Below are 24,184 nucleotides of genomic sequence, written 5' to 3'. Positions count from 1 at the left end.
ACAGAAGCACTCATTTGGTGGCATCGACAGACTCCTCGGAAAGACAGACGGGTTGGAGGGGACCAACGGATCTAAGGGGACCGAGGCCGAGGTCGATGAGATAATTAAGGCCAGACTTGAGAACGTGGGAAACGGTTGTGGACACTCAGAGTGATAGATCCAGGAATGTCTTTGGGTCTGACAACCAGGAAGAAAGGATGATATCCCACTGTGCGCCTAGTGAAAGCAGGCAAGAGTGGGAACGAGAAGGGGTGGGGAATAGGGGGGCATCCCATCACACCTCTAGCGATGGTAGGCAGGAGTGGGTTCGAGAAGGCTGGGAGAACCGAAGGGTTCCCCCGAACACACCTGAGGAAAATAGGCGAGAAACTCAGGACAGTGGCGGGAAAGGCTCTAATGGAACTACCAGCCTGTGAACGGGTATGAAAGTGATTTTAATCTGGCCAACCGCTATGAATGCCTGTCACATCTGGATTGGGTCGATTGACAAAAACAGGGCACACTGCTCAGCTTGACGCAAAATATCCCCTCAACTTCATCACAAAATGAAAATATTATTCAGGTTGTGCAGGAGTCAGACAATGATTTACTCCCAATCGTTAATGGGGGTGTTGAAGGAGGGGAAGCGTTGTCCACTAAAAAGAAAAAAGTAGTGGGGAGGGGGGAGATTATTGTGGCATCCTGGAATAGTGCTGGTCTCAGGAGTAAAGTCGATGACCCCATATGGAGGGATTTCATAGGCACCCTGGATATAATAGCCATTCAGGAAACCTGGGACACGCAAATATATACTCATAGTTGATGGTTATACTACTTTTTTCCTCCCAGCTGTTACCTCTACTCGGGGGCGAGCACGAGGGGGCTTGGTTACTTTAGTATCCGCTAAAATTTCGGGTACCTATAAAGAAATAGTCACTGGCTGTCCCTACTGTCTCGCGGTCCAAATTACCCGCAAGGGTCTGCACAATGTCCTAGTAGTGAATTTTTATAATTCTTTTGATAGGGCTCATTCGATTAGTAATCTGATGATGTTAAACTCCTTTCTCCTTAAATTTAAAGAGTCGTCAGAGGCTGATTGTTCTATCATGTTAATGGGGGATTTTAACGTCCATGGCTGCCAGGACAATTGTCCTTCCAATATTATACTTGGTCTTCCGGATGAGGAAAATATTCATTTTGAGCACTCAGACCAGGGCATTTTCCTGGAAACCCTGCTGGCCGAAAACGGGCTGATGCTACCAATTGGGCCCGATGAGGAAATTCCTACATTTACAGGACATGGTAGCGGGTCCGTGATTGATTATATTTTTTTAAGCAGTAGTTGTGGAAGCAATATTATTAGTTATTCAGCTGTGCGGTCTCATTTTAGCGACCATAATCCAGTTGTATTAAGGGTAAAAAATGTAATTGGGGAAAGCAGGCCGAATTTGGTGGACAAACAAGACTTGCGGCTGACCGACCAAGCCCGTAGACTTAAGTGGTGCAAGGTAGTTCCAGAGGAATTTTTCAGTAATCTGTGTAGTAGTAGCCGGGCGGAACTAAAGCTTTGTATGGATGATCAAGCAGGGGACAATGAAGTAGTGGAGGCGTATCAAAAGGTTTGCCTCGACATTGTCTCCAACCTGACATGTCAGGGACAAAGCAAAGGTCAAGGGAAGGGAGGCTGGTTTGATAAGAACTGTTCAGCGGCCAACCGTAAACTTAAAGTGGCCCTTAAATCCAAACCAGTGGACAGACTGCTCGTGGCCACTCTCAGAAAAGAATATAAGTCAGTTGTTGAAAGAAGGCGCCGTGAGATTAGAGAGGACGCTTGGGCTGATTTGACATCAATTGATGTGTTGAAAAGTAGCGCTAGGTTCTGGGCGGTGGTCAACCAACCCTATTTTGCTAACTCAAGAAATAATGAGCTGGATTGTGGAATACAGGAAGACAAATGGCACTCGCACTTTAAGTCAGTTTATGAACAAGAGATCTTGGGGATAGAGGCCTCAACCACATTTTCCAGGCTGCCTTACATTTTAACAGTTGAGGAGGGTGAGGTGGCTGTAGCTATCGGTAAAATGACTAGTAATAAGGCTCCAGGGCCGGATGGCGTTCCCTCTGACCTTTTTAAAGTTAATATCACATTTTGGTCCAAAATTTTAGCAAATGTTTTTAATAGAATCTCAAAAACAGGCATCCCAGATACATGGTCCCAGTCAGTGATCGTCCCTATTTATAAAAAAGGGGATAGGGGTGACCCTGGAAATTACCACCCCATATCCCTTATAGATCCCGCTGTAAAGGTCCTAGGGAGAGTGGTCTTATGTAAACTGACAGACTGGTTAGAGGATAACAATACCCTCTCTCCCCTACAATATGGTTTTAGAAAGGGGCGTAGTACCATAGACCAAAGCTTGAATCTGCAATTGCTCATTGGGAAATATACAATAGCGAAGCCGCCAGGATGCCTGTATATTGCCTTCATGGATCTGTCCTCGGCATTTGATCGAGTAAACAGATCCAAGTTATGGGGCCAGCTCCTCAAAATTGGAATAGATCCTAACATTGTGTATTTCTTAGCGGACCTCCATAGGGACCTTACAGCTAAAGTACGTTATGACAGAAAGGGTAACTGTATGGGTAAAATCAGCATCACCAATGGTGTAAGGCAGGGTTGCATTTTAGCTCCCCTGCTTTTTACATTATATATAAATGATCTGGGCAGTGTTTTGGGAGCAGCATGTAAGGACATCCTGAGGGCAGGGAAGTACCTATTGCCCGCATTATTATACGCGGACGACGCTGCTCTCCTAGCTAGAACTGCAGTAGGTCTTCAATGCCTGTTAAGTACATTTTATGATTTTATGATAAATCTTGATTTAAGTGTTAATTATGGCAAATCCCATGTTATGGTGGTGGCCCAGAAAGGGAAGGCCAAGAAAAACGTAATGACACTGCAATGTAATGGCCATAAATTGACAAGAGTCTCCAGATTCCCTTATTTGGGGGTTGTATTTGATGATTGTTCGACGTGGCATCCCCAATTGTTGGAGAAAAAAAATGCCTTTGCACGTTCCATTGCTGCAGTGCTGGGCTTTTCACGTAAACTGGGGGTGAAACCTTTGGAGGCAGTTTTAAAGGTATATGCTGCTAAGTGCATTGCTATTGCCATGTATGGTGCAGACTTGTGGGGATTTAGGCCAGTTAAAATGCTTCAGATTATAGAAGACAATTTCCTTAAAACAATTCTCTCCCTGCCAAGATCCACTGCCGGCTTTATAGTACATCAGGAATGCGGCGTGGACTATCTGGAAGATCGAATCGCCATGGCCCCTTTATTAAAATGGATATCAGTCTGGCTTAACCAGGAACTGGAAGTGAACCATGAAATTTTTAAGGATTGCCTAAAGCTAGTTTATTGGGACAAGATCTCCTGGCTGAAATATGTACAACAACTATGTGTAAAGCTAGGCCGGCCTGAACTGTTTACTAAACCATCTAACTTGGTGAAAGGTGACCTGAAGTGGGTTAAAACACTTTTCTGTTGAACCGAGGGATGGACAGAGAAGGTCTGGAGCTGTTAAAGCCATCAGTCAGGTCTCACCAACTGATTGCATCCTCTGGACATGATCTGGAACTTTATCTAAAAGTTGTTAATAACTCAAATCATAGATTCCTTTTAACTAAGTTTCGATTAGATAAAATTCATCTGCTAATTTCCGGCTGTCCAGGTTGGACCAAGCCTTCTGATCTAGGTTTGTGTACATGTGATGGCTTTTCGATTATGGATACTGTTCACTTTTTGTTTTTCTGTGATCATTTTAAGGATATTTGGAAAAAATTCATTTTACCCCTGCTAAAAGGGAAAGGGTTTAGGCAAGTCAAGCCAGCTTTATTATATCTCCAATTACTATCAGATATATGGGAAATTTACAATGTAGCTAGTTTTTTTACAATAGCGGTGAGACTCGGTAAAAAGATCACCTGGTCCTAGATGTACTATCGTAAATACTAATCTTCACAACTTGAATCAAGTTTTTCTAAAAAACTTCTTTACAATTCTTTTTATTAATTAAATGAAATATGCATCATTGTTTTTTAATATTGACAGTATGTGTTAGCTCTTTTTAAACAAAAAAAAAAAATGGGTACTTTTTCCCCTTTTTTTGTATTTTTATGTAACCATGTTGGACCATTTTGTGTGTTTTTGTACTTTTGTGGTTTCTGAAATTGAACCGAATAAAGTATTTCTTGACTTGACTTGAACTACCAGCCAAGGTACATTGAGGGCTGTGATAAAGGCAAGAAGAATAGATGTGCTGAGGCTGAAAACAGAAGTGGAGGAAATAGTGGAAGGTACATTGCCACTAGAGAGAATTGAACTATATGAACCAGATGAGCTACTGTTTGTAGCGAAGGATGTTACACGGAGGGCTAGGGCTGCTCATGAGAAGCTCTCGGAATTGGCAAATAAATACAGCGTAGATTTGACAAAAACGAAAGCTTTGCAGAGTGGCCACCGGTTACAGTATTCAGATCAAGATCTAGAAAAAAAGAGGGTGATCGGATTAAAAACTCACATCAGGGAGCTGATTGTGGGAATACGAACGTGGTCCCCTCTGGAGAAATGGGAGGAAAGGTGGTCAAAGAGAAAGAGTGTTAGAAGGAGCGTTCTGGAGACATCTCCGGGAGGAGGGTTGATGCATGCAGAAGCATACCCCTTGCGGGCGGTGCCTCATGGAGGCTATGTACACGTACCCTGGAGTAGGGGAGATCTGGTTCCCGTTACGAACACATTCCCAAAGTTGAGAGAGAGTCCAGTGGAATGGTACAAGCAGGTAGAGAGGTTCGTTAAAATCTCAAAGGTGCTGTGGATTGATTTAAACACACTGTTTGATATTGTGGTCCCAAGTGATTTGTGGATAGCATGCAAAGTCAGTGTCGAATGGCCCACAGCGGAGCCAGAGAGAGATAGCACCACAAATGGACCGTCACCTAGGGTAATGGCAAAGTATGAGCAGGCGATCACGTGGCTGAAGACTAAGGTACCACCACAGGACATAGACTGGGTGAAAATAGATCGGACTAGACAGGAACCAAAAGAGACAGTGCATGAATACTATGAGAGGTTATTGCTGATCTTTAAGCAGTACAGTGGGCTAGATGTGATGGACCCAAAGGATATGGGACAGTTTGTATCCAAATTTGTCCTAGGACTAAGGCCTGATATTTGCCTTATGATACAGCAACATCTGATCTGTTGGCAAAATAAACCCCTAGATGAGATTTTGAGGTATGCGAGGTACTGCAGTGACGAGATAGACTCGAAGACAAAGAAGCTTAAGAACAAACTGATGTTAGTACAGATGCAAGCGGGAGGACAGGGTCAGTCAGGCAATGGCACCATGGGAAGGAGATCAGGGGGGCAGAAGAGGGACGGAGAGGAAGGTCCGAGACCTAGGATAGATATAGAGGCCCTGAAAAAGACAACTAAGTGCCATCAATGTCACAAGGTGGGGCATTGGAGACACGAGTGTCCCCATAAGCCTGACAATCAGGTACAGGAGGAAGAGGAGGAGGAGGAAGTACAAACCCCCCCGGTACGGAAGGTGACAGTGACCAAATCCCAGACGACACAAGGGGGGACGTCAGCCCCTAGGGCTCCAGTTCCCCAGGCACCGAAGATTTCAACAGGTAGCAAGGTATATAAGCAGATGCCTTTCATAGTGGAAGGGGACGAGTGTTACCAATTTGATCCAGTGACAGGATGATATGTGGATGGGGAGGAGGGCTGTACTCTAGGAGCTGTACTAGAGGTAGACCAGAGAGGACCTTTTGTAGAGGCAGATGTAGATGGCCATCCCACCACTTTTTTGGTTGACACTGGCGCCTCTCGGTCCACTGTGAGGTCTGCGGTGGTCCCCAACTTACCCCTTTCAGGACAGACCATCCAAGTTGTAGGAGTTGCAAACAGAAGAATGACAAACCCCCTGACTGAGCCAGTCCCTGTAAAGATTGGAAGTTTTAGTGACCGACACCAGTTCGTGGTGTGCGATTCCAGTCCTGTGTGCCTGTTAGGAAGAGATCTCTTGTGCAAACTTAATTGCACCATCTATTGTACCCCAAAGGGAGTGGAATTACAGACTAACGATGATGATGCTGATTTTAAGGTTGCAAATACGCATACGTGCATTGAGTTGTACCCTGCTATAACTGTGGAGGAACTCCCTTGGGACTTGAGAGACTCGGTCTCCCCAGAAGTCTGGGACTTCACAGGAGAGGAGATTGGATTGATTAAGGGGGTAGAGCCAGTCAGAATTCAGGTGAGACAGAATGTTGAATTTCCTCGAACTCCCCAGTACAAGCTGACCCCAGAAACACTTGAAGGTATAAAACCTGTGATTGAGTCCATGGTTAGACAGGGAATTCTGAAGGAGGTTATGGGAAGTCCCTGTAACTCTCCGATAATGGGGTTGCAGAAACCAAGTGGGAAGTTCAGGATTGTGCAGGATTTACGAAAAATTAACAACATCGTTGTTCCATGCTGTCCAGTGGTACCGAATCCATCAGTGATACTGTTTCAGATACCGTTCCAAGCTGAATGGTTTTCTGTGATTGATTTGTGTCAGGCTTTCTTTTCTATCCCATTGCACGAAGAAAGCCAATTTCTTTTCGCATTTAAAATAGAGAGTCGAGTTTTAACATGGTGTCGTATCCCACAAGGGTATACAGAGAGTCCATCGATCTTTAATCAATTGCTGAAAAGGAATCTTGAGAGTCTAGTACTGCCGCAGAACTCCGTTCTTGTGCAGTACATAGACGACCTCCTTGTTGCGTCGGACACCGAAGATGCTTGTAGGATTGATACCATTGCCTTGTTGAACCATCTGGGGACTAATGGACACAAGGTATCTCCCAGTAAATTACAGTACTGCCTGCAGGAAGTGCAGTATCTGGGCCACAGAATAGAGATGGGGAAGAGAAAGGTGTCACCTGACAGAATTGAAACTATCATGAGAATGAGTGTGCCCTCGACTCAAAGAGAGGTCAGGATGTTCTTAGGTATGGTTGGCTACTGCCAACAGTGGATTGCTAACTTTTCTCTGAAAGCGAAACCACTGCAGAAACTGACGCACAAGGACGTGAGTGATCCGGTACCATGGGACACAGATTGTATGATGGCTTTTTGGAGCTGAGAGAGGACCTGTGTCGCGCTCCAGCTCTGGGAATGCACGATTACACCAAATCATTTGCATTGTTCTGCTGCGAGAGGGAGGGGTGTGCATTGGCAGTCTTAGTGCAAGATCATGGAGGAGTCCGTAGACCAGTTGCATACTTCTCGGCTACCTTAGATCCAGTAGCCGCAGCGTTGCCCGGATGTCTCAAATCCGTTGCTGCAACAGGTGTCAGCATTGAAAGGTGTGAGAGTATTGTGATGGGATATCCACTGACAGTGCATGTACCTCATTCTGTGGAATTGTTGATGACCAGGACCAAGACGCAGCACTTGACCAATAACAGGCTCACACGCTACAAGCAGGTTATACTTGCTGCGGAAAATGTGACTCTCAGGAGGTGCTCTGTCTTGAATCCTGCTACTTTGTTACCAGTACCAAATGATATAGAAGATGATTGGGAAGACCATGATTGTCTTGATGTAACTGAACTGTGCACCAAACATTGACCGGATATTGTTGATGTGCCATTAACAGACCCTGATGAAATTTATTTTGTGGATGGCTCATGTGTAAGAGACAATACTGGTCAGTTGAGAGCAGCCTTTGCTGTCTGCACGATTTCTGGAATAATTGAAGCAGCTTGCCTGGAAGGAGTACACTCTGCTCAGGTGGCTGAGATAATTGCATTGACACGCGCCTGTTTAGCAGCCAACGGCATCAAGATCACCATATTCACGGACAGCCAGTACGGATTTGGGGTGGTTCATGACTTTGGCCAGTTGTGGTCCCAGAGGGGTTACATGACATCATCGGGCTCCCCAATCAGAAATGGTGAATTTATCAGGTTATTGCTGGAGGCCTTGCAAAGACCTGCAGAAATAGCTGTGGTAAAATGCACAGCACACACAAAGGGAACGGATTTTGTGACACAAGGGAACCGTTATGCTGATGAAGTTGCACGCTATTGTGCAGAGCAGGGATATTCCTTTACGGAACAAACCATTGAGGGAAAGAACCGAACTAAGCATGATGCTTGAGGTGGCAGACACTTGGGAAGAGCTGAGAGACATGCAAGGACAGACATCTGATTATGAAAAAAGGGTGTGGGAATTGGCTGGTTGTGTCAAGGGAGATTTGGACATGTGGGTTTCAGCTGATGGAAGAGCTGTGTTACCGAATGAGTTGGTGAGTGCAATGGCACGACAGATACATGGCCCTGTGCATCTGGGAAGGGATGCGATGGTGCGTGTGTTCAGACAAACGTGGTACAACCCAAAATTTAGACAGGCCGCAGAAGCAGTATGTCAGAGATGTGTAACCTGTCAACAGCTGAATGTTGGGAAAAGAACACCTGTTACATTGAGTCACATTGGGAGGTCTGGTGGACCTTTCTATAGGATGCAGATAGATTTCATCGAGATGCCGAGGTGCAATCGCCTCAGGTACGTCTTGGTGATTGTGTGTGTGTTTTCTAGATGGGTTGAGGCATATCCCACTCGTAGGTGCGATACACTCACAGTAGCAAAAATGTTGTTGAGGGAGCTAGTGCCACGATTCGGGGTTCCGACCTCTTTGGAATCGGACAGAGGAAAACATTTTAATAGCGAAGTTGTGAAGATGCTTTGCTCTGCCCTGAATATTGACCAGAGACTGCATTGTAGCTATCGACCAGAGGCTTCTGGCATAGTGGAGCAAATCAATGGGACCTTGAAAGCCCGAATGGCAAAAGTGTGCTCATCCACGTCCCTGAAGTGGCCCGATGCCTTGCCATTGGTACTAATGAGCATGCGTAGTACCCCAGACAGAAGGACAGGGCTCTCGCCCCATGAAGTGCTGATGGGGAGGGCTATGAGACTGCCATCTATTCCTACAACTGCCTTGATGAATATCACAGATGATGTGATTCTTGACTATTGCAGAGGACTTTCTGATGTCATGCGTTCTGTGTCTCTTCAGGTGCAGGCTGCTGAAATTCCGGCTTCTAGCGACCTTTGCCACGACCTGTGCCCTGGTGACTGGGTCTTGGTGCGGAAGCACATCAGGAAGAGCTGCCTGGACGTATGTTGGAGGGGACCTTTCCAAGTGATCCTAGTCACTACTACTGCTGTGAAGTGCGGTGGATTGCCAAATTGGGTTCATGCTTCTCACACCCGACGAGTCCCAGCACCCAAGGAGAGAACAGCTCCTCTCGTAGATCAAAATAACAACGAAGAAGAAGATCCATTAGAGGGAGCGAGTCAAGCAGTGGGGGTGCCTGTAGAACTTGGGGACTCCCCTGATCAAGCAGGAAACGGCCAAGACGAAAGTGACACAGAATCTGCCTCAGAGGGAGGAAGTGGCGAAGAAGGCGATCTAAGTGCAGAAGAGGTCGAGAGTGGAGACGAACAGGGGGTGCGAACGAGAACAAGAAGGGCAAGAAGTGCAGGGGATCATTGGCCCGAGAGACGGAGGCGAATGAATGTGAGATTGGCTTCCGAAACAGATCTTGCTCCTGTGTCCGAAGAATCAGATCCTGAAGAGGGAGAACAAGGAGCTGAACAAGGGGGTCCGAGAAGGTCAAGGAGGGTGAGAGTACCTTGCCAAAGATACGCCGCCCCAGAGTGGACCTACCCTTTTACCTATGCTAGGATTACCAATGCCGGGAGTACTGAGGTCCGGGAGGGTGAGGTCAGTAGCAGTGACCAGTACGATCCCAAATGTTAAGCTGGAAGTGATACTGTTGGTTCCTGGACTTGAAATCGAAGGTAAATTGACACTCACCATTCCCAATCCCCCTCTCCTAAGCAAGATACGTGATTTACTCCTGGAAAGAATGATTTTTCCAACGTTTGTACCCGACATGCCAGTATATGATGAAGTCGTGCTCCGCATGGAACTTTTAGATTATGTGTTGCAAGCAATCGGATCAAGTATAATCATAGACTATTGAGAACTTTGAACTTTGAATTGCTTTGAAAGACTTCTGAAAAGATTTTGTAAATAACTGTTGAACTTAACCTAGAGCCGAGTGGAAGAAGAACAAATTTAGGGACTTTTCCACAGAGGACGGAGAAGGGTTAAGGTTGTCGGTCGTGGAAACAAAAGAACTGAAACGGGACTTTCCGCTTTTCAAGGTGGTTCGAGAGACTCAAATAGCACAGAAAGAGACTTTGGGTGCTTTCCGAGAACAAACTACTTTGTACTGAGACCATGGCGTCTGGAAACCCGAATCATAGAGCCAAGTGCATAGTAGGCACGCTTTTAGGAGGAGTAATACTCCTTATAGCTATAGTAGTTTTAGTTTCTTATTTTGCACCACACGAACAAGTAGAGAAGGCTGTGGGGACACCGACACCTGCCACCCCTAGCCAGAAAGAAGATAGAGAGCGAAGAGAGAAAGCCATACTAGCTGCAGAAAGTCGTAGGTTACATACAGATCTGTCTAAAGGAAATTTTGGGCAGAATGCTTATGCAAAGCTGTTGTATGAATACATTGAGGCGATGGATGCAAAGGACTGTTATGTGTGTATGCAATTACCAGCTTCAGTAGATGAGGGTATTAGATACCATCACCTTCCATTGACATATGGAATATCCTGTAGTTTGCTGATTAGTATCCTTTATGGGCGAAATCACTTTGAATATTTCTTTTCGAATTATGACGCTGTGTTGCCAGAAGTTCCGAACTATAAGCATTTGAACAAGTGGGACTATTATAAGTCAGAGGACAGACTCGGATATTTTTTCATTCCCACTCGAGAGCTAGACACCCCGTATGCACACCGACACAATCTGACATGTTCGTTGTCAGACGTAGAAAAGAAGTTCATTGAACAAGTAGAAGATAGGTACACGAAACAGAAAAAGTTGCGAGATTCAGGGCAAGGAAAGGTAGATTGGACCGAAGAAGAGAAGCAGCATAAGTCAAGAGGGAGTTATGGCCCAATAGCTCTGGATGAAGTACAGAAAGGGAAGTTGTGTCTGCACAGACCACAGACGTATTATGAAAATGTGTATGTGGGTCAGACTACGTGTGACCACACCTTCACATTAGAATACTACACAAAGGACTTCTTGAAGAGCGTGGTTCAGGTGATTCCTACTGTGTATTTTGTCTGCGGAAAGAATGCGTATGTGAGATTGCCAGAGAAGTGGTATGGAACGTGTTATCTAGCAATTATCTTTCCCAAAATTTACCATACTGAGGATTTCGAACTCTTAGAGGGAGGGTCTCAAAGGAGGGGAAAGCGAGGGGAAAGTGCTGGAGCAATTGTGGGAGATGTGTTTGGAGCAGCGATACCTATGTTGGGTGTCATTTTGAATGACAAAGATACGGCGGCTGGCAACTGTTGTGGATGAATTGTCAATGAATACTGCCAAGTCATTGGTGTTGGTTGAGGGTGAGATGTTGTCGATCAGGACAATGGTTTTACAGAACCGTCTTGCCCTTGACGTCATTCTAGCAAAAGAGGGCGGGGTCTGTAAACGTTTGAAGGTCCAAGAATGTTGCACTTATATACCAGACAACTCTAAGGATCTGGAGAAATATATAAGCAACATTACTGCAATCCATTATGAAATTGAGGACTTGACGCAAGAGAATGCATGGGAGACGGTTGGCAAAGGATTTGGGAAAGTTGGAAACTGGTTTGCCAACTTAGGAAAGAGTTTTCTTGGATTTGTACTGAAGCCCCTTATCATAGCAGTGGCATGTGTGATTGGATTGTGGGGTTTGGTAAGATTGTACAAGTGGTACAGGTCCAATAGGTTGGCGAGATCAATGAGAGCGCAAGAGATGCGAATGGAAAGGCTGCAGGATAGTCAATACCGCAGCCTGAGAGCGTTGGAATCGTTCAAGCAAGGGAAAATGGCCACAAGCTCAGTTTAAGTCGGATCTTACCCTAAGGAAGATGTGTGGGTGGTGATGACACGGGTCATCAAAGGGGGGAACTGAGAGAGCGCCATTTACAGTGAAATTTGTAGGGGTGCAGCATATGTACAAGTAGTTAGCACCCGCATATGTAGAGGACTTTTAATCATGTTTAGACACAATGTATGACAAGTACTTAAGTAAATTGGTATCAGAGAAGTGCAGAACCAACGTTACAAGGTGCAAATTCATATTTGCTGCAATATAGAGCTGCTTTGAAATGAAATCTTTTACTATTAAGAAGAGTGTTTAATTGATTTACTAGTGTCTTCAGATTGATAAACTGAAATGTGATCATGCTTTATGTACTCAATAAATTAGTCGAATATAGAGGAAATACATTTGTCGTTAAGGTGGAAGGCCTAGAGAACACATAGAATTGCTCATTTAAACGTAAGGCCTAAAGTTTAGCTGAGGCCTAGTTATGGAAATGGCGCAGGCCTGTATGAAAATGTTTTGCTTAAACATATAAACGGTAGAAATGCTTATGAAACAGGCTTTAGAAAATGTTGCAACATTATTAGAATGTGAGCCTATGTGGGTATATTCTTTTGCAGGTGCATCACCCAGTAGATTGTAGAGTAGAAGGGCCCATTGTGTATGAGAGTTAGAAATGCTATACTCAGACATGGAGGAGTAGACCAGGAATTTGAAGATACAACTGGAAGCGACCGAGAGTCTGAGACTCAAGGACGTTTAACGGACAAGGATGGAAGAAGGCCAACGTGGAAAACTCCATGTAATCGACACCTTGGAAAGGGCGTACCTAAAGGCGTGTCATTTGCATTTTGGGGTTTCGTATTAGGGACAGCTCCCAGAGGGTGGAGGCAGAGCAGATGGGCTGAGGAGTCAGCGAGAGTGGTTGGTCTTGGTAAATAGTCTAGCTATGACAATTTCTCTAGTCTTGGAGAGAAGTGAGTGAACTTCTTTGAAGTCACCACTGCTGACACCTTTGGTTAGGTTGGGCTATTGTTGAGTAGGGATGTCACTTAGAGTAGTGTAGGGACAGATTAACCTGGATTTATGTCTTTTATTCCGATGAGTACCAGAACCCAGGTTATAGCTATTTTGTTTAGTCTGATGGTCCTGGAATTGATCTTGGTGTTGTTCATCAGTCGCCTGAGACTTTTCCGTAGGATTATGTTTGTATTAGTGCCTGTTTACCTTCTGAACCTCTTGCTGAGGTGTTTGTACCTGCAGTTATTTTTGGTTATGTAATAAACTTTTCAAACTTAGTTTGGTATGGGGTTCTTGGGGGAAGCAATTGGGATTTCTAAATTGTTCATTTGTTATGACAGATTGCCTAATTCACTCTATGGCAGGTAAAAAGGTCTAGTCGACCTGTGATGGGACTCTGGAGAATGATCAGCAGACTCTAGAGTTAAAATCCCGCCTTTCCAGAATCAAAGCTGAAGGTGGAGATGGGACATGGCTTCGGAATCCGTATTGATTCCAAGAAGCCTTTGCATAGCAGCGCAGCGCATGCGCTGCTTTCGCCAGGCTGAGACGTAAAAAGCCTGGAAGGGTTGAGGGTGCAGCATAAGAGCTGTAGGAAGCAACACAAAGTGAGGGGGTCGGGGGTGAGTGACGAAGCAGCACATAGGAAAAATTACAAAAACACATCCATTCCCTTGAAGTGCTGAAAAATAAAGAAAACAGGTGCTTTCTTCCTGATAGGAAGGAGTGGCATGATGCAAGTTATCTAATCAAAAGGATGGTAAGGAAGCTGTGCTCCAGGAAGGAACAAATACAAGAAGATGAAGGAAAACCACTGAATAAGAAGCAAGCAAACAAGACTGGCAAGAAAGTAAATGAATGGTCACATGATCGCATGCGTACTTTAAGTACTAGTTTTGCACACAGTGGGTATTTGCCAACAAAGAGCCAAAAACAGTCTGTAGGCCAGAACTAAAAAGTGATCTCAATAGAACATTTTTACATAGACAGCGCTTAACTTGACAATGTAGTACAGAATTTGCTATCTAATGGCAGACTCGTCTGCTATGAAAAATATTGGGTCCATCTTGGAATGTGTACTTTTCTGCTGTTCTCTGTGTTTAGGTCAAGGTTTAGCTTTCAAGTCTGGCTGCATACAACTTAAATTGAATGGGCTGAATGAAGCAAACACAACGTACGGGAACGCACCAGCATGTTGGGCCGCAGACGCATACTGTGATTGAAGCCCCAAACTCACATACCATCAGGCCAGGTAATGGAGCAAGGCCCTTAAAATAACAGAGTGGGCACACAGGGAAAGACGGTACAAACACAGAACACTGCCTGCCACTTTCAACTGAGAGAACTTCACACTTGCTTGGACGTCATATTTCCAAAACCATTTCGAAAGCACTGGCAATCGGCAGGAAATGATTGTCAATGTCCATCCAGCCTTGACCCACTTTAAACTGGAAGCACATCTTCCTTACTCAGGTTGAGCGTGTACTGGTGCTCTTCCTGGATTGTGGCCACGAAAGAATAGTGGTGGATCCTCTATCAGAGTTAGAAACACTAGCTGGCAATAATGGCATAGGCCTGCCGCGGGGAGTGAGCTCCCACCTGGAAGGTATTCTTCCCATGTGATTACAGAAACTTTGCGACCTTGGACGTTGTTGCCCCAATTACATAGTGCCAGTGAGACTGAAATAAGCATGAAAGTCTACCTGGGGGGGAAGCCTCACTCCCTTACTGTAGAAAGGGAGCTTCGATCCCATGCCCAATGACTGCCCTCCTAGTGAAGAATGATCATGTATCTTCAGGGATCAGCAGGTGGTTCCAGCTTATACTGATGATAGAACATAGAGTGCAGCCTCAGATCACTGTTTTCAAAACTCATGTAGAGGTTGTGCAGGTCTGTTCATGCAGTTAACACGATGAGCATGCTTTAAAGCCAGGACTTTATGGTCCCAGCTAAGCAATATGAAGAATGAGATGGACTAAAAACAACAGGTCCCCACCCCACCCCACCCCAAAAAAAAACCAACCAGAACAATAAGGGCCCCAAGAAAAGGCCACCAGTTTCAAATCCAAATTTCAAAAGCTCTACACTAAGCAGCTGCAGAAGGAGTTTCTGGTCCCGCCACCAACTGCTGTTCCCACAAGCTGACGTGGGAAGAAGCCAGGATGTAAAGGTAGATGTTCTAACTGTTATAGAAGCAGTTTTGCCACAAGTCACCCACACGGCTGATAACAAGAAGGCAACATAGGTGCAACATTGTTAATATAGTCAGAAAGTGCGCTGTAAGTCAAATTGTAAGAATGTCATGTCGTTAGTGTAACAAGGTTAAATTATGGCCATTAAAGGGAGCAGAGTCCGATGCTATTTAAAATTACCTCTTAAAGTCCAGCTTGATCCCTTTACTGGTTTGCAGAATGTCATTGAGCCACTCATGTAATGTGATGTCACTGTCCGTCTGAGGAGGATGCGCCATGATTGGCTCCTCAATCCCGGACCCCCGCCCTCGAAGGAGGATGTCTGCTTCAATCATGTGCGCAGCACCTGGTGGATTAAAGAGCGCAACAGAAACATTAAGAACCCAGGTGTAGACATTAGAATTACTTACTACAAGTGAGAGGCAGGGAGGAAATCTACTGACACTCTTTGATTCTTTTATTTACTCAAGACAGTAGAGAGTGAAACACAGAGTCTCACAGAAATATCTGAATTGTTAGATATGTAATAGATTCATGTAGTATTTCTATTGCATCTGTTTATTTAAAGCAGGCATATCAACATTAGGTCACAATCCAAACGTTAGTAACACAAATGGCGTAAAACTTTTTCAAATCTGTTTTATTCGCACGCGTTTGAGCTCCTGCATTTTCACACTCTCATCCGGCCCTCCGATTATCATCTGAATGGTTTTATATAAAATTACAATGAGAACACAGCATCCAAGTGCTTATTTTTTTTGTTAAAACGTTTTTATTGCAGATCCAAATATACAGTACATCAATCAGGATAAGTTCCATTACCGCAGAATCCTCGCCCCCCCTTAGTCGAGCTTCCGTGTGGTATACACAGCCGTACTGCCCACATCCCGGAGGCCGGGCGGCGACACTCAATCATCTGTTACATCTTCACATTTTTCAACAAATATGGTCGTCGTGTGAGGAATTCCGCTGTCTGCTTTTAAAGTTTTCTCCCCACTCCTCCAGAATTCTCATGAATTTCGAATTTTCTCCATTAATTTGGTCTTGCAGTCCCTCCCTCTGTCCCCTCCCCCCCAGTGTCCCCCACTGCGCCTAGCTCGGGAAAGTTTGTCTGTGTGGTGGTTAACAGGAAAATCTTATCATTTGCTGGGTGTGTGTGACTGGCGAGGGTGTCGGCACTATGATTGTTTCAACTGCGTTAGCAGGTTCCTCCTCCTCTTCCGCCTCAGCTGAACTATCTCGCAGCGCCTGCACTAAGATCTCCCATTCCATCGCCGCTTCCTGGGCCCTCTCATCTGGTTTGCGGCGAGCCAGTTGGTACCTGAGTGTACTCTCACTAGCCGCCCATTTCAGAAATTCGTTCAACCATCTCCGGTGTGTGGGACCTGTCTTCGATTTCCACCCCTTGGTCACCTCCCTCTTGGCCAAGATTAGGCCCATGTCTATAAACTTGCTGGATATCTTATTCTTGGGCGTATGTGGGAACCAGTGAAGTATACTAACAGCCTTATCGTACTGTAAGTCCCTGTCTGCTACCTCATTTAATGTGTTGCCTACCTCCCTCCAGTAGTCCTGCAGGTGTGGGCAGTCCCTCAGCATGTGAACCAGATCCGCTCCTATCTTATTGCATCTGGGGCAAGCAGCCTCCTCAGCCCCGAAGTATTTCCTTATCTTACCTGGGGTAAGGTACGCTCTATGGAGTACATAGAAATGAATCAATTGGAATCGTGCATTTCTCGTGCTTTTCCTGGCTCTTCGCACTAATTGTGTCCACGTGGTGTCTGGGATCTCCAACTGCAGGTCTAGTTCCCACTTGGCCTTTAACGCCGCCAAGGGCTGAAGGGTTTCGTTCAACATTCGCGAGTATAGGCACGTCACTGCTTTGAAGGTGCCCGCCGACATCATAGTGTACTGGCAGGCCAATGTTGTCGTTGGCTCAATTAGTCCTTCCCCCCCAATGTGCCTGTATGGCCCTCACCACCGCGGCGTGTAATAAGTAGTCTCCTCTCGGGAGATCGTAGCGGTCCTGCAACGTTTGATACGGGGTCAGTACCCCGTCATCGTATAAGTCCCCCACCATCTGCAGTCCTGCCTCCTCCCATAACTGCAGACGCGACCAATCACCCCCGTGTGGGAGTGCTGTCACCTGGGATTTCGGGCGCATATGGGTGTCTGACTCCTGCACGTTTCTGAGAGCGGTTCCAGCATAGTCGGAATGTGCGCTCCTCCTGGGACAAATCTCTGAGTACCAGTCTCTGCTGAAGGGCGATGTAAGCTAACACATGACGGGGGGTGCCATTGTTCCTCTCCTGTTCCGGACCGTGGAATACCCTCGCTATTTCCTGCGTAAAGGTTTGTAGTTGAGCCGCCAGGTAGTAGAGCTCAAAGTCTGGGACCGCCAAGCCACGTTCGTCTTTTGGGCGGGTTAGCGTCGCTAACGATATCCTGCGTCTGCCCGTGCCCCACAGGAAGGAGATTATCAACGACCTCAGCTGCCTGAAGATCGAGGCAGGCACCCAAACTGGGAGTGTCCTGAAGTAGTATAATAATCGGGGCAAGGCAATCATCTTCAGAAGAGATATGTGACCCGTTACTGACAGCGGCAGGGTGGCCCAGAAGGACATACTGCCCCTTAGGGCTCGAATGCAGCGTCCTATGTTGCCCTCCAACATGTTCGCGGCATCATGGTATACATGCACTCCCAGGTAGTCCAGGCAACTAGGCTCCCATCTAATCAGCCGGCTGGTGGGGGGCTGCTTCTCTCCCTCCCGCAGGGGAAATAGACAGGTTTTGGTCCAATTAACTCTGAGGCCGGACAGCCTGCCGAAGCGCGCCAGTAGTCTTTCCGCACCTTCCACCGCCCCTTCGGCATCCTCCAAAAAGAGGAGGAGGTCGTCCGCGTACAGCGAAATAAAGTGGTGGTTCCCTCTGAATTCTAATCCTCTGTAGTAGTCGCCCATTCTAGCCACAGCCGCGAGAGGCTCCACCGCCAATGCAAACAGCAGGGGAGACAGTGCACATCCCTGTCTGGTGCCGCGGCACACCTCATACTGTTGTGATACCAGCGTGCCCACTCTCACCCGTGCTCTCGCCGAGGAGTACAATACGTTCATCCAGTTTATGTAGCCGTCGCCCAGGCCGAAACACCGCATTACTCTGTATAAGTACTCCCACTCCAAGCTGTCAAAAGCCTTCTCTATGTCGACTGACAGCACTAGGGGCGCCCTTGCCGCCGGTGGCGGTTCAGTCACCAGTCTGAACAGCCGTCGGATATTGTGGGTGGTGTTACGGGTGGGTATGAACCCGGATTGATCCTTGTGGACCAGTTCTTGCATGTGGTGCAACAACCTGGCTGCCAGTATCGTGCTCAGGATCTTATAGTCCGTCGTCAGCATGGACAACAGTCGGTAGGATGCTGGATCAGTGCTCTCCCTTCGTGGTTTCAGTAAGGGGATCATTATGGCCTCACTCATAGATTGCGGGACCCGTCCCTTGTCCTTGGCTTCATGTATACAGCTCTGAAGCCTGGGGGCCAGTTGCTCCAGGTACCGCCCGTAAAACTCTATGGGCAGGCCGTCTAAACCTGGAGTTTTATTGCGAGCCATCCGTTTCACAGCTCCCCTAATTTCCGCTATCTCTATTTGGCCGCCTAGGGCGTCTGCCTGCTCTTGCTCCAGGCGTGGCAATTGCAGCTCATCTAGAAATGCTTCTATTTCTTCTCCCTGGGCCACTAGCGTGCTTTTGTATAATTTCTCGTAGTAAGACCTAAAGCTGTCCAGTATGTCCGGTTGCGTGGTGCACATGAGTCCTTCCTCCCCCCTTACGGCTAAGATCGGGTGACTGTTTCTTGCGGGGTTTGCTAACCAAGCCAGTAGTGTCCCTGCTTTATCTCCTTCGGCATGTGATTTAGTCAGATACGTTTTGTAGTCAAAGCTGCGAAGACGCTCCACCTCCACTGCCACCGCCTCCCGTGCCTCGCAGACCCTGTCTTGAAGCTCGGGCCGATTGGGGCGCGCTAATTCGGCCTCCCTCAGCGCGCGCTCAGCCCTGTCCAAGTCGTTCAGCAAGGTCCTGCGTACCCCCGCATATTTTCCTATGCAGTGGCCTCTCACTACAATCTTGAAGGCATCCCACTCCGCCGCTCTAGAGGTCGCGGAACCTTCATACTCTGCGAAGTATTGGGCAATCCTCCCTCCCAGCCCTTCTCGGAACGGTGGGTCATCTAACGTGTCCGGCCTTAGCCGCCACGTCGCCACCGCAGGAAGCACTAACGGAGAGCACAGAAAGGTGTCGAGACGGACGTGGAGGTCGTGAAGGCTTGAGTAGAACGAGTAGTCCCGCTCCGCCAAGTGCTGTGCGTGCCAAGCGTCAGCTAATTCCCATTTGTCTTGCCAATCTGATCGGCTTTTCGCTAGCCGGTGCATCGGGGATGTGGGTAATGGTGGATGTGACCTATCCAGTGTGGTGTCTGCTACAGAGTTGAAGTCCCCCCCATTAACAGTACTGGGCCTGTGAGGTAGCTAGCCAGTTCACCAGAGAGCTTTGCAAAGTAGGTCGCCTGGTCCACATTAGGGGCATAGATGCTTCCGAGAACTATGTGTCTGCCCCTGAGCTTGCCCTCCACCGCCATATACCTTCCCTCCGGGTCCACTATGTGTCTGGTTATCTGAAAAGGGGTGCCCGCCCTTATCCAAATCAGCACCCCTCTAGCGAAGGCGGAGTACGTGTCGTTGAAAAGGTGGCCCCTCCATCTACGCTGCAGCGCTATGCCCTCCTTCTTTGTTAGGTGAGTTTCCTGCAGAAACGTAATTTGCACCCCCCTGCGGACCAGGTAAGCATGCACCTTGTGTCTCCTTGCCATAGTATGAAGCCCCCTCACATTCCAAGTCACACATTTTATTGATCCTGCATTAGCCATTGTCCCACAGTGTTCGGCACATTGCGAAGATGATTCGTTCCCAGGCGCTTGTGGTGACACTGTACCCACCCCCCCCAGAACTTTCCTCACTCCCCCTCCCCTAGCCTCGCCCTGAGTCTCCCCAACTTCTCCAGGCCCCCCCCAGGACAGGACCTAACTTCACAAAAGCTGCTCCCATCCAAACTACGTTCGAGCAAACGTGCTCTCCCACCCCTCCTATCCCGCAGTCTGCACTACGGAGGCCTTATGGGCCCTATGGACCCCAAGTACCGTCCCATCCCCCCCGCCCCACAATGCCCATGTAACTCACGATAGTTCAGTCTTACTGCAGCCTGCTCAGGTGTCTGTAGTGGCAAACCCCAGCCACCGCCGTTCAGTAGGAGTCCCTTATCCGACACTCAGCCCTCGACTATTTCCCCCGACGTCTGCGGCGTGATCACTGGGCCTTTCGTGCTGCCAAGTTCCGATAGTTCTGTCTCTGAGCCCGTCCCTTGGCCCTCTGAGCCCGAGGCCCACCCCGACTGGGCCTGCGCCGCGCCCGATAAGTCCATCACTGCTTGTAGCGCTGCTCTCCTTTCGTCCTCCGTCTGGTACTCCGTTGGTTTCCTGGACCTCCGCTCACGCCCTCGGAGCCTCTTCGATTTCCTCACTGATTGTTGTTGGTGGTGTTCCTCTTCCGCCCTGGCTCGAGCCCCGTCCGTGCCTGCCTTGTAGGAGTCCCACCAGGCCCACGCCTCCGCTGCTGTAAGGAAGAACATCGATTTCTCCTCCACCACTACTCTGAGTATGGCTGGGAAGAGGAGTGAGTACTGTATGCCCTCAGTTCGAAGTTCCTTTTTGATGGATAGAAAGGAGGCTCGCAGCTTCTGGGTCTCAAACGTGTAGTCCGGAAATAGCGTGATCTTGCTATTATCCACCTGAAAGGGGCCCGCATCCCTGGCCCGCTGTAGCAGCCAGTCCCTATCCTTATAGTGGAGGAGTTTGATGACCACAGGGCGAGGCGGTAGTCCCAGTTTAGGGGGTCTGGCTGGCACCCGGTGCGCCCGCTCCAGTGTGAAGAAGGGTGAGAGACCTTCCGGTGCCACTGCAGTTCTCAGCCAGTCGTTCAAGTATTCCACCATGTCAGGGCCCTCCTTTTTTTCGGGAAGGCCCACCAGGCGCACGTTGTTGCGCCTGCTGCGGTTTTCGGCGTCCTCAGCCCTCCTTTCCAGCGTTTGTATTTGGTCTAGCGCCTCCGTTAACCCACCCTCCATGGATTTGTGCGCCGGTACCAGGTCCTTCAAGGTGTTCTCCGTGGTCTTGACCCTGTCCTTCAGTTTCCCGTGATCAGCACGCAGGAGCCCCAGACCCGTTGCTTTCTGCGCTATGTCCTGGTGCAGAGCGTCCTTCGTGGCCGCAATGGCCTCCAGGATGCGGTCTTGCATCTGCTGTAGTTCTGTTGGATTCTGTGTCGCATCCTCGGGCGTCTCCAAGTTAGGGCCTCCGTCCCCCTTCACTCCTCTCGGTTTCCCCATTCTGAATCGTAATGCCCGTATCCAAATGCTTATGAGGTGAGGAAATCGCCCACACAGTAGAGGATGTGCCTGCTGAAAAGCAAGCATGTAGCAAAAAGGAGAAACTCATAAGTGGGAAATTAAATATTCAGAAATTAACCACTACACGGCACACCTGCCACACACTCTATGAGAGTTGCTGACCCGCTCCAGCACTTCAGACAGGACGTTTAACAGGTCACTACCTGAGCGCCTGCAGCAGGGCAGCTTACAGAGATCAGTGGGCAAATGGCCAGGATCCCTCCCTACCTCTGAAGGAGCTGTTGTGTAGCTCTTTCTTGATTATTTATTATTGCTTTGTTGTTGTCCCTTCAATGGCTCATGGTAGTGCGAGACATGGAACTTATTAGAATGTCATTAGGGTTCTAGGTCGAGGCATTCACTTTGAGTTGCTGTCTCGACCTGGAAGCCGTGCTGCCTGGCACGTGCCTGTTCTTTTACATATATTGCTTAAAAGGAATAAAGCCTTTGTACTACAGCCGTCTCCTTGCTTCACTACAGGAGCGCCCTGGTAAAGTATTGGGAAATTCGAAATACCTGCAATAATAAAGATGCTCATAAAAAACGTTCTGCTTCTAATTTGACAGCACCGGATGCTTAACAGAAACTTAGGGCCACATTTATGAAAGGTTTGTGTCAAAGAAGCACAAACCCTTGCAAGAGCATTTGGCAGGGGGCAACAACTCATTTCATGGCTCTATAAAACTCTAATTTCTATTTTTTCAGGGGACCTGCCGACTTTGCAAAATAGGTGGCTAATAGAGAGCCAACTTAGTACTAAGAAATGGTGTAAGGTACTTGCGCATATACATACTATCACTAGAAATACACTATTTCGGTACACACAACTTATGTATGACCATCAGAGTTACCTTCCACAGCACACACTGATCATCATGATGCAGACAGATAATCTTTGTCGTCGAGGTACGGAATTATAGATCAGTGGCGGCTGCTAGGGAACTGTAGTGGTGGTGAAGGGTTAGAAGGAAAAAAAAGGTGATTTACCTGCCGGCCGCTGCCTTTCCTCCATCCTTCCTCTGTTCTGCACTCTCGGCAGCACACAGGCTCCCAGACTCACCCAAGCCAATCACGACAGTGCTGTCAGCAGCATGACAGCAGCGCTGTGATTGGTCTGAGTGGCATGTTTTGCCATGCAAACAGTGCCTGGGGCTGCTCTCCACCCTGCTGACCAGCACAGCCAGGTGGAGAAATGCATTGTGTGCATTTATTGTGCACCAAACACTCCTCCTCCTCCCTCTGAGGACAGCCAAGCCCTGTCCCACCCTAACCTGACTCTGGAACTAAATATAAAATGATAATGTTGTGTTATTATCATTTTAATTTTCCTTCTGCACTGCTCAGAGAGGAGTGGGGCGAATCTTCTCTGCTTTAGCGGGGGAGCCACCGCTGCTGTAGATACAGATTTGGCCCATAACGGTTGTGAGCTGCCCCATCATAGCTAGCTTCTGGCAGGAAGTCACGAGCGAGCTAGAGAGGACACTGAATAGGAGGGAGTTGCACAGGGTGGAGATTTGCTTGTAGGGTTTGTATGCTAGGGAAAAGTCGAAAAAAAGGTAACAAATTCCTGAATTTGGCTATGGGTATTACCCGTAGAGATATTGCAATGCACTGATGCTCCCCAGATGGTCCACCACATAGTAGATGGAAAAGCAAAGTAGAAAATTGGCAGCATCCGAAGGAGCTTTCTTACAAGCAGAAGCATGTAGCGGCAGGAGATGGAAGTCATTAGCAGATCTTTGGACGGATATATGTGCAGCCTTCACAGAATCCGGTGTTATAGATTATAAATCCGATAGTTTCAGCAGAAAGGCAGACTCTACATTATCTGGGTGCTTTAGAAATATAGAGCCTCTACTAAGACACAGCGATACAATTGATTACTAATTGAACAATTTACTAAAAAAAACACTAAAGATTTAGACATATAGGCATAATAAAGTTTGGATACATGTTTTTTTATGTAAGTTTAGGTATTTGTTTAAAGCTATTCATTCTGCACACTTAAGAAAGGACACGGATCAAGAGCAGACTTGCGATAACTGAATATGCATTCAACATAGTGGTTCACGGAAAGCTTTTGAAATATACCGGTCTTGAAAAATGTTAAATCAATAAACATATATTTTTTATAAACTCTTGCAAAAATAGTTACATTCATACACAAAAGTTATATTTGATATGGTGCCTTTTCTCAGGGTAAATAGTACTTTGGTCTGTTTCACAGCACTTTGTTTCAATGGAGCATTACTAAAAGCGCTCATAGTTTGCGACACTAAGTTCGATCTACTAAGATAGCTCTACTGGACTTTGCATCTAAAAACTATGCGTACTTGCAGCAGGCACTAACATAAAGAAATCGTTGCATTTCTGCAATCTTTCCACACCTTGCATATATGATGCACTGTACGCCCCACATACCATGTGGGGAAAGTTTAAGCCTATGACACAGGATTTTATAATGAAAGGATTT

General features: G+C 47.1%; 1 protein-coding gene across 2 annotated transcripts in view; it reads right to left on the bottom strand.

Annotated features, from left to right (window-relative positions):
* The window catches only part of FAM151B (family with sequence similarity 151 member B), a 564,366-nt gene that overhangs the window by 422,420 nt on the left and 117,762 nt on the right, over window positions 1–24,184 (bottom strand). For both annotated transcript variants that reach the window (XM_078675308.1, XM_078675309.1), the window contains one exon: window positions 15,400–15,565. In XM_078675308.1, the coding sequence (XP_078531434.1) occupies window positions 15,400–15,565 (166 nt within the window). The remainder of the gene's footprint in view (window positions 1–15,399; window positions 15,566–24,184) is intronic.

This window comes from Lissotriton helveticus, chromosome 2_1, assembly GCF_964261635.1.
Source record: "Lissotriton helveticus chromosome 2_1, aLisHel1.1, whole genome shotgun sequence".
NCBI classification, from domain to species: domain Eukaryota; kingdom Metazoa; phylum Chordata; class Amphibia; order Caudata; family Salamandridae; genus Lissotriton; species Lissotriton helveticus.
Note: the sequence above shows the minus strand (reverse complement) of the source record. Positions and strands in the feature narration are given on the sequence as shown.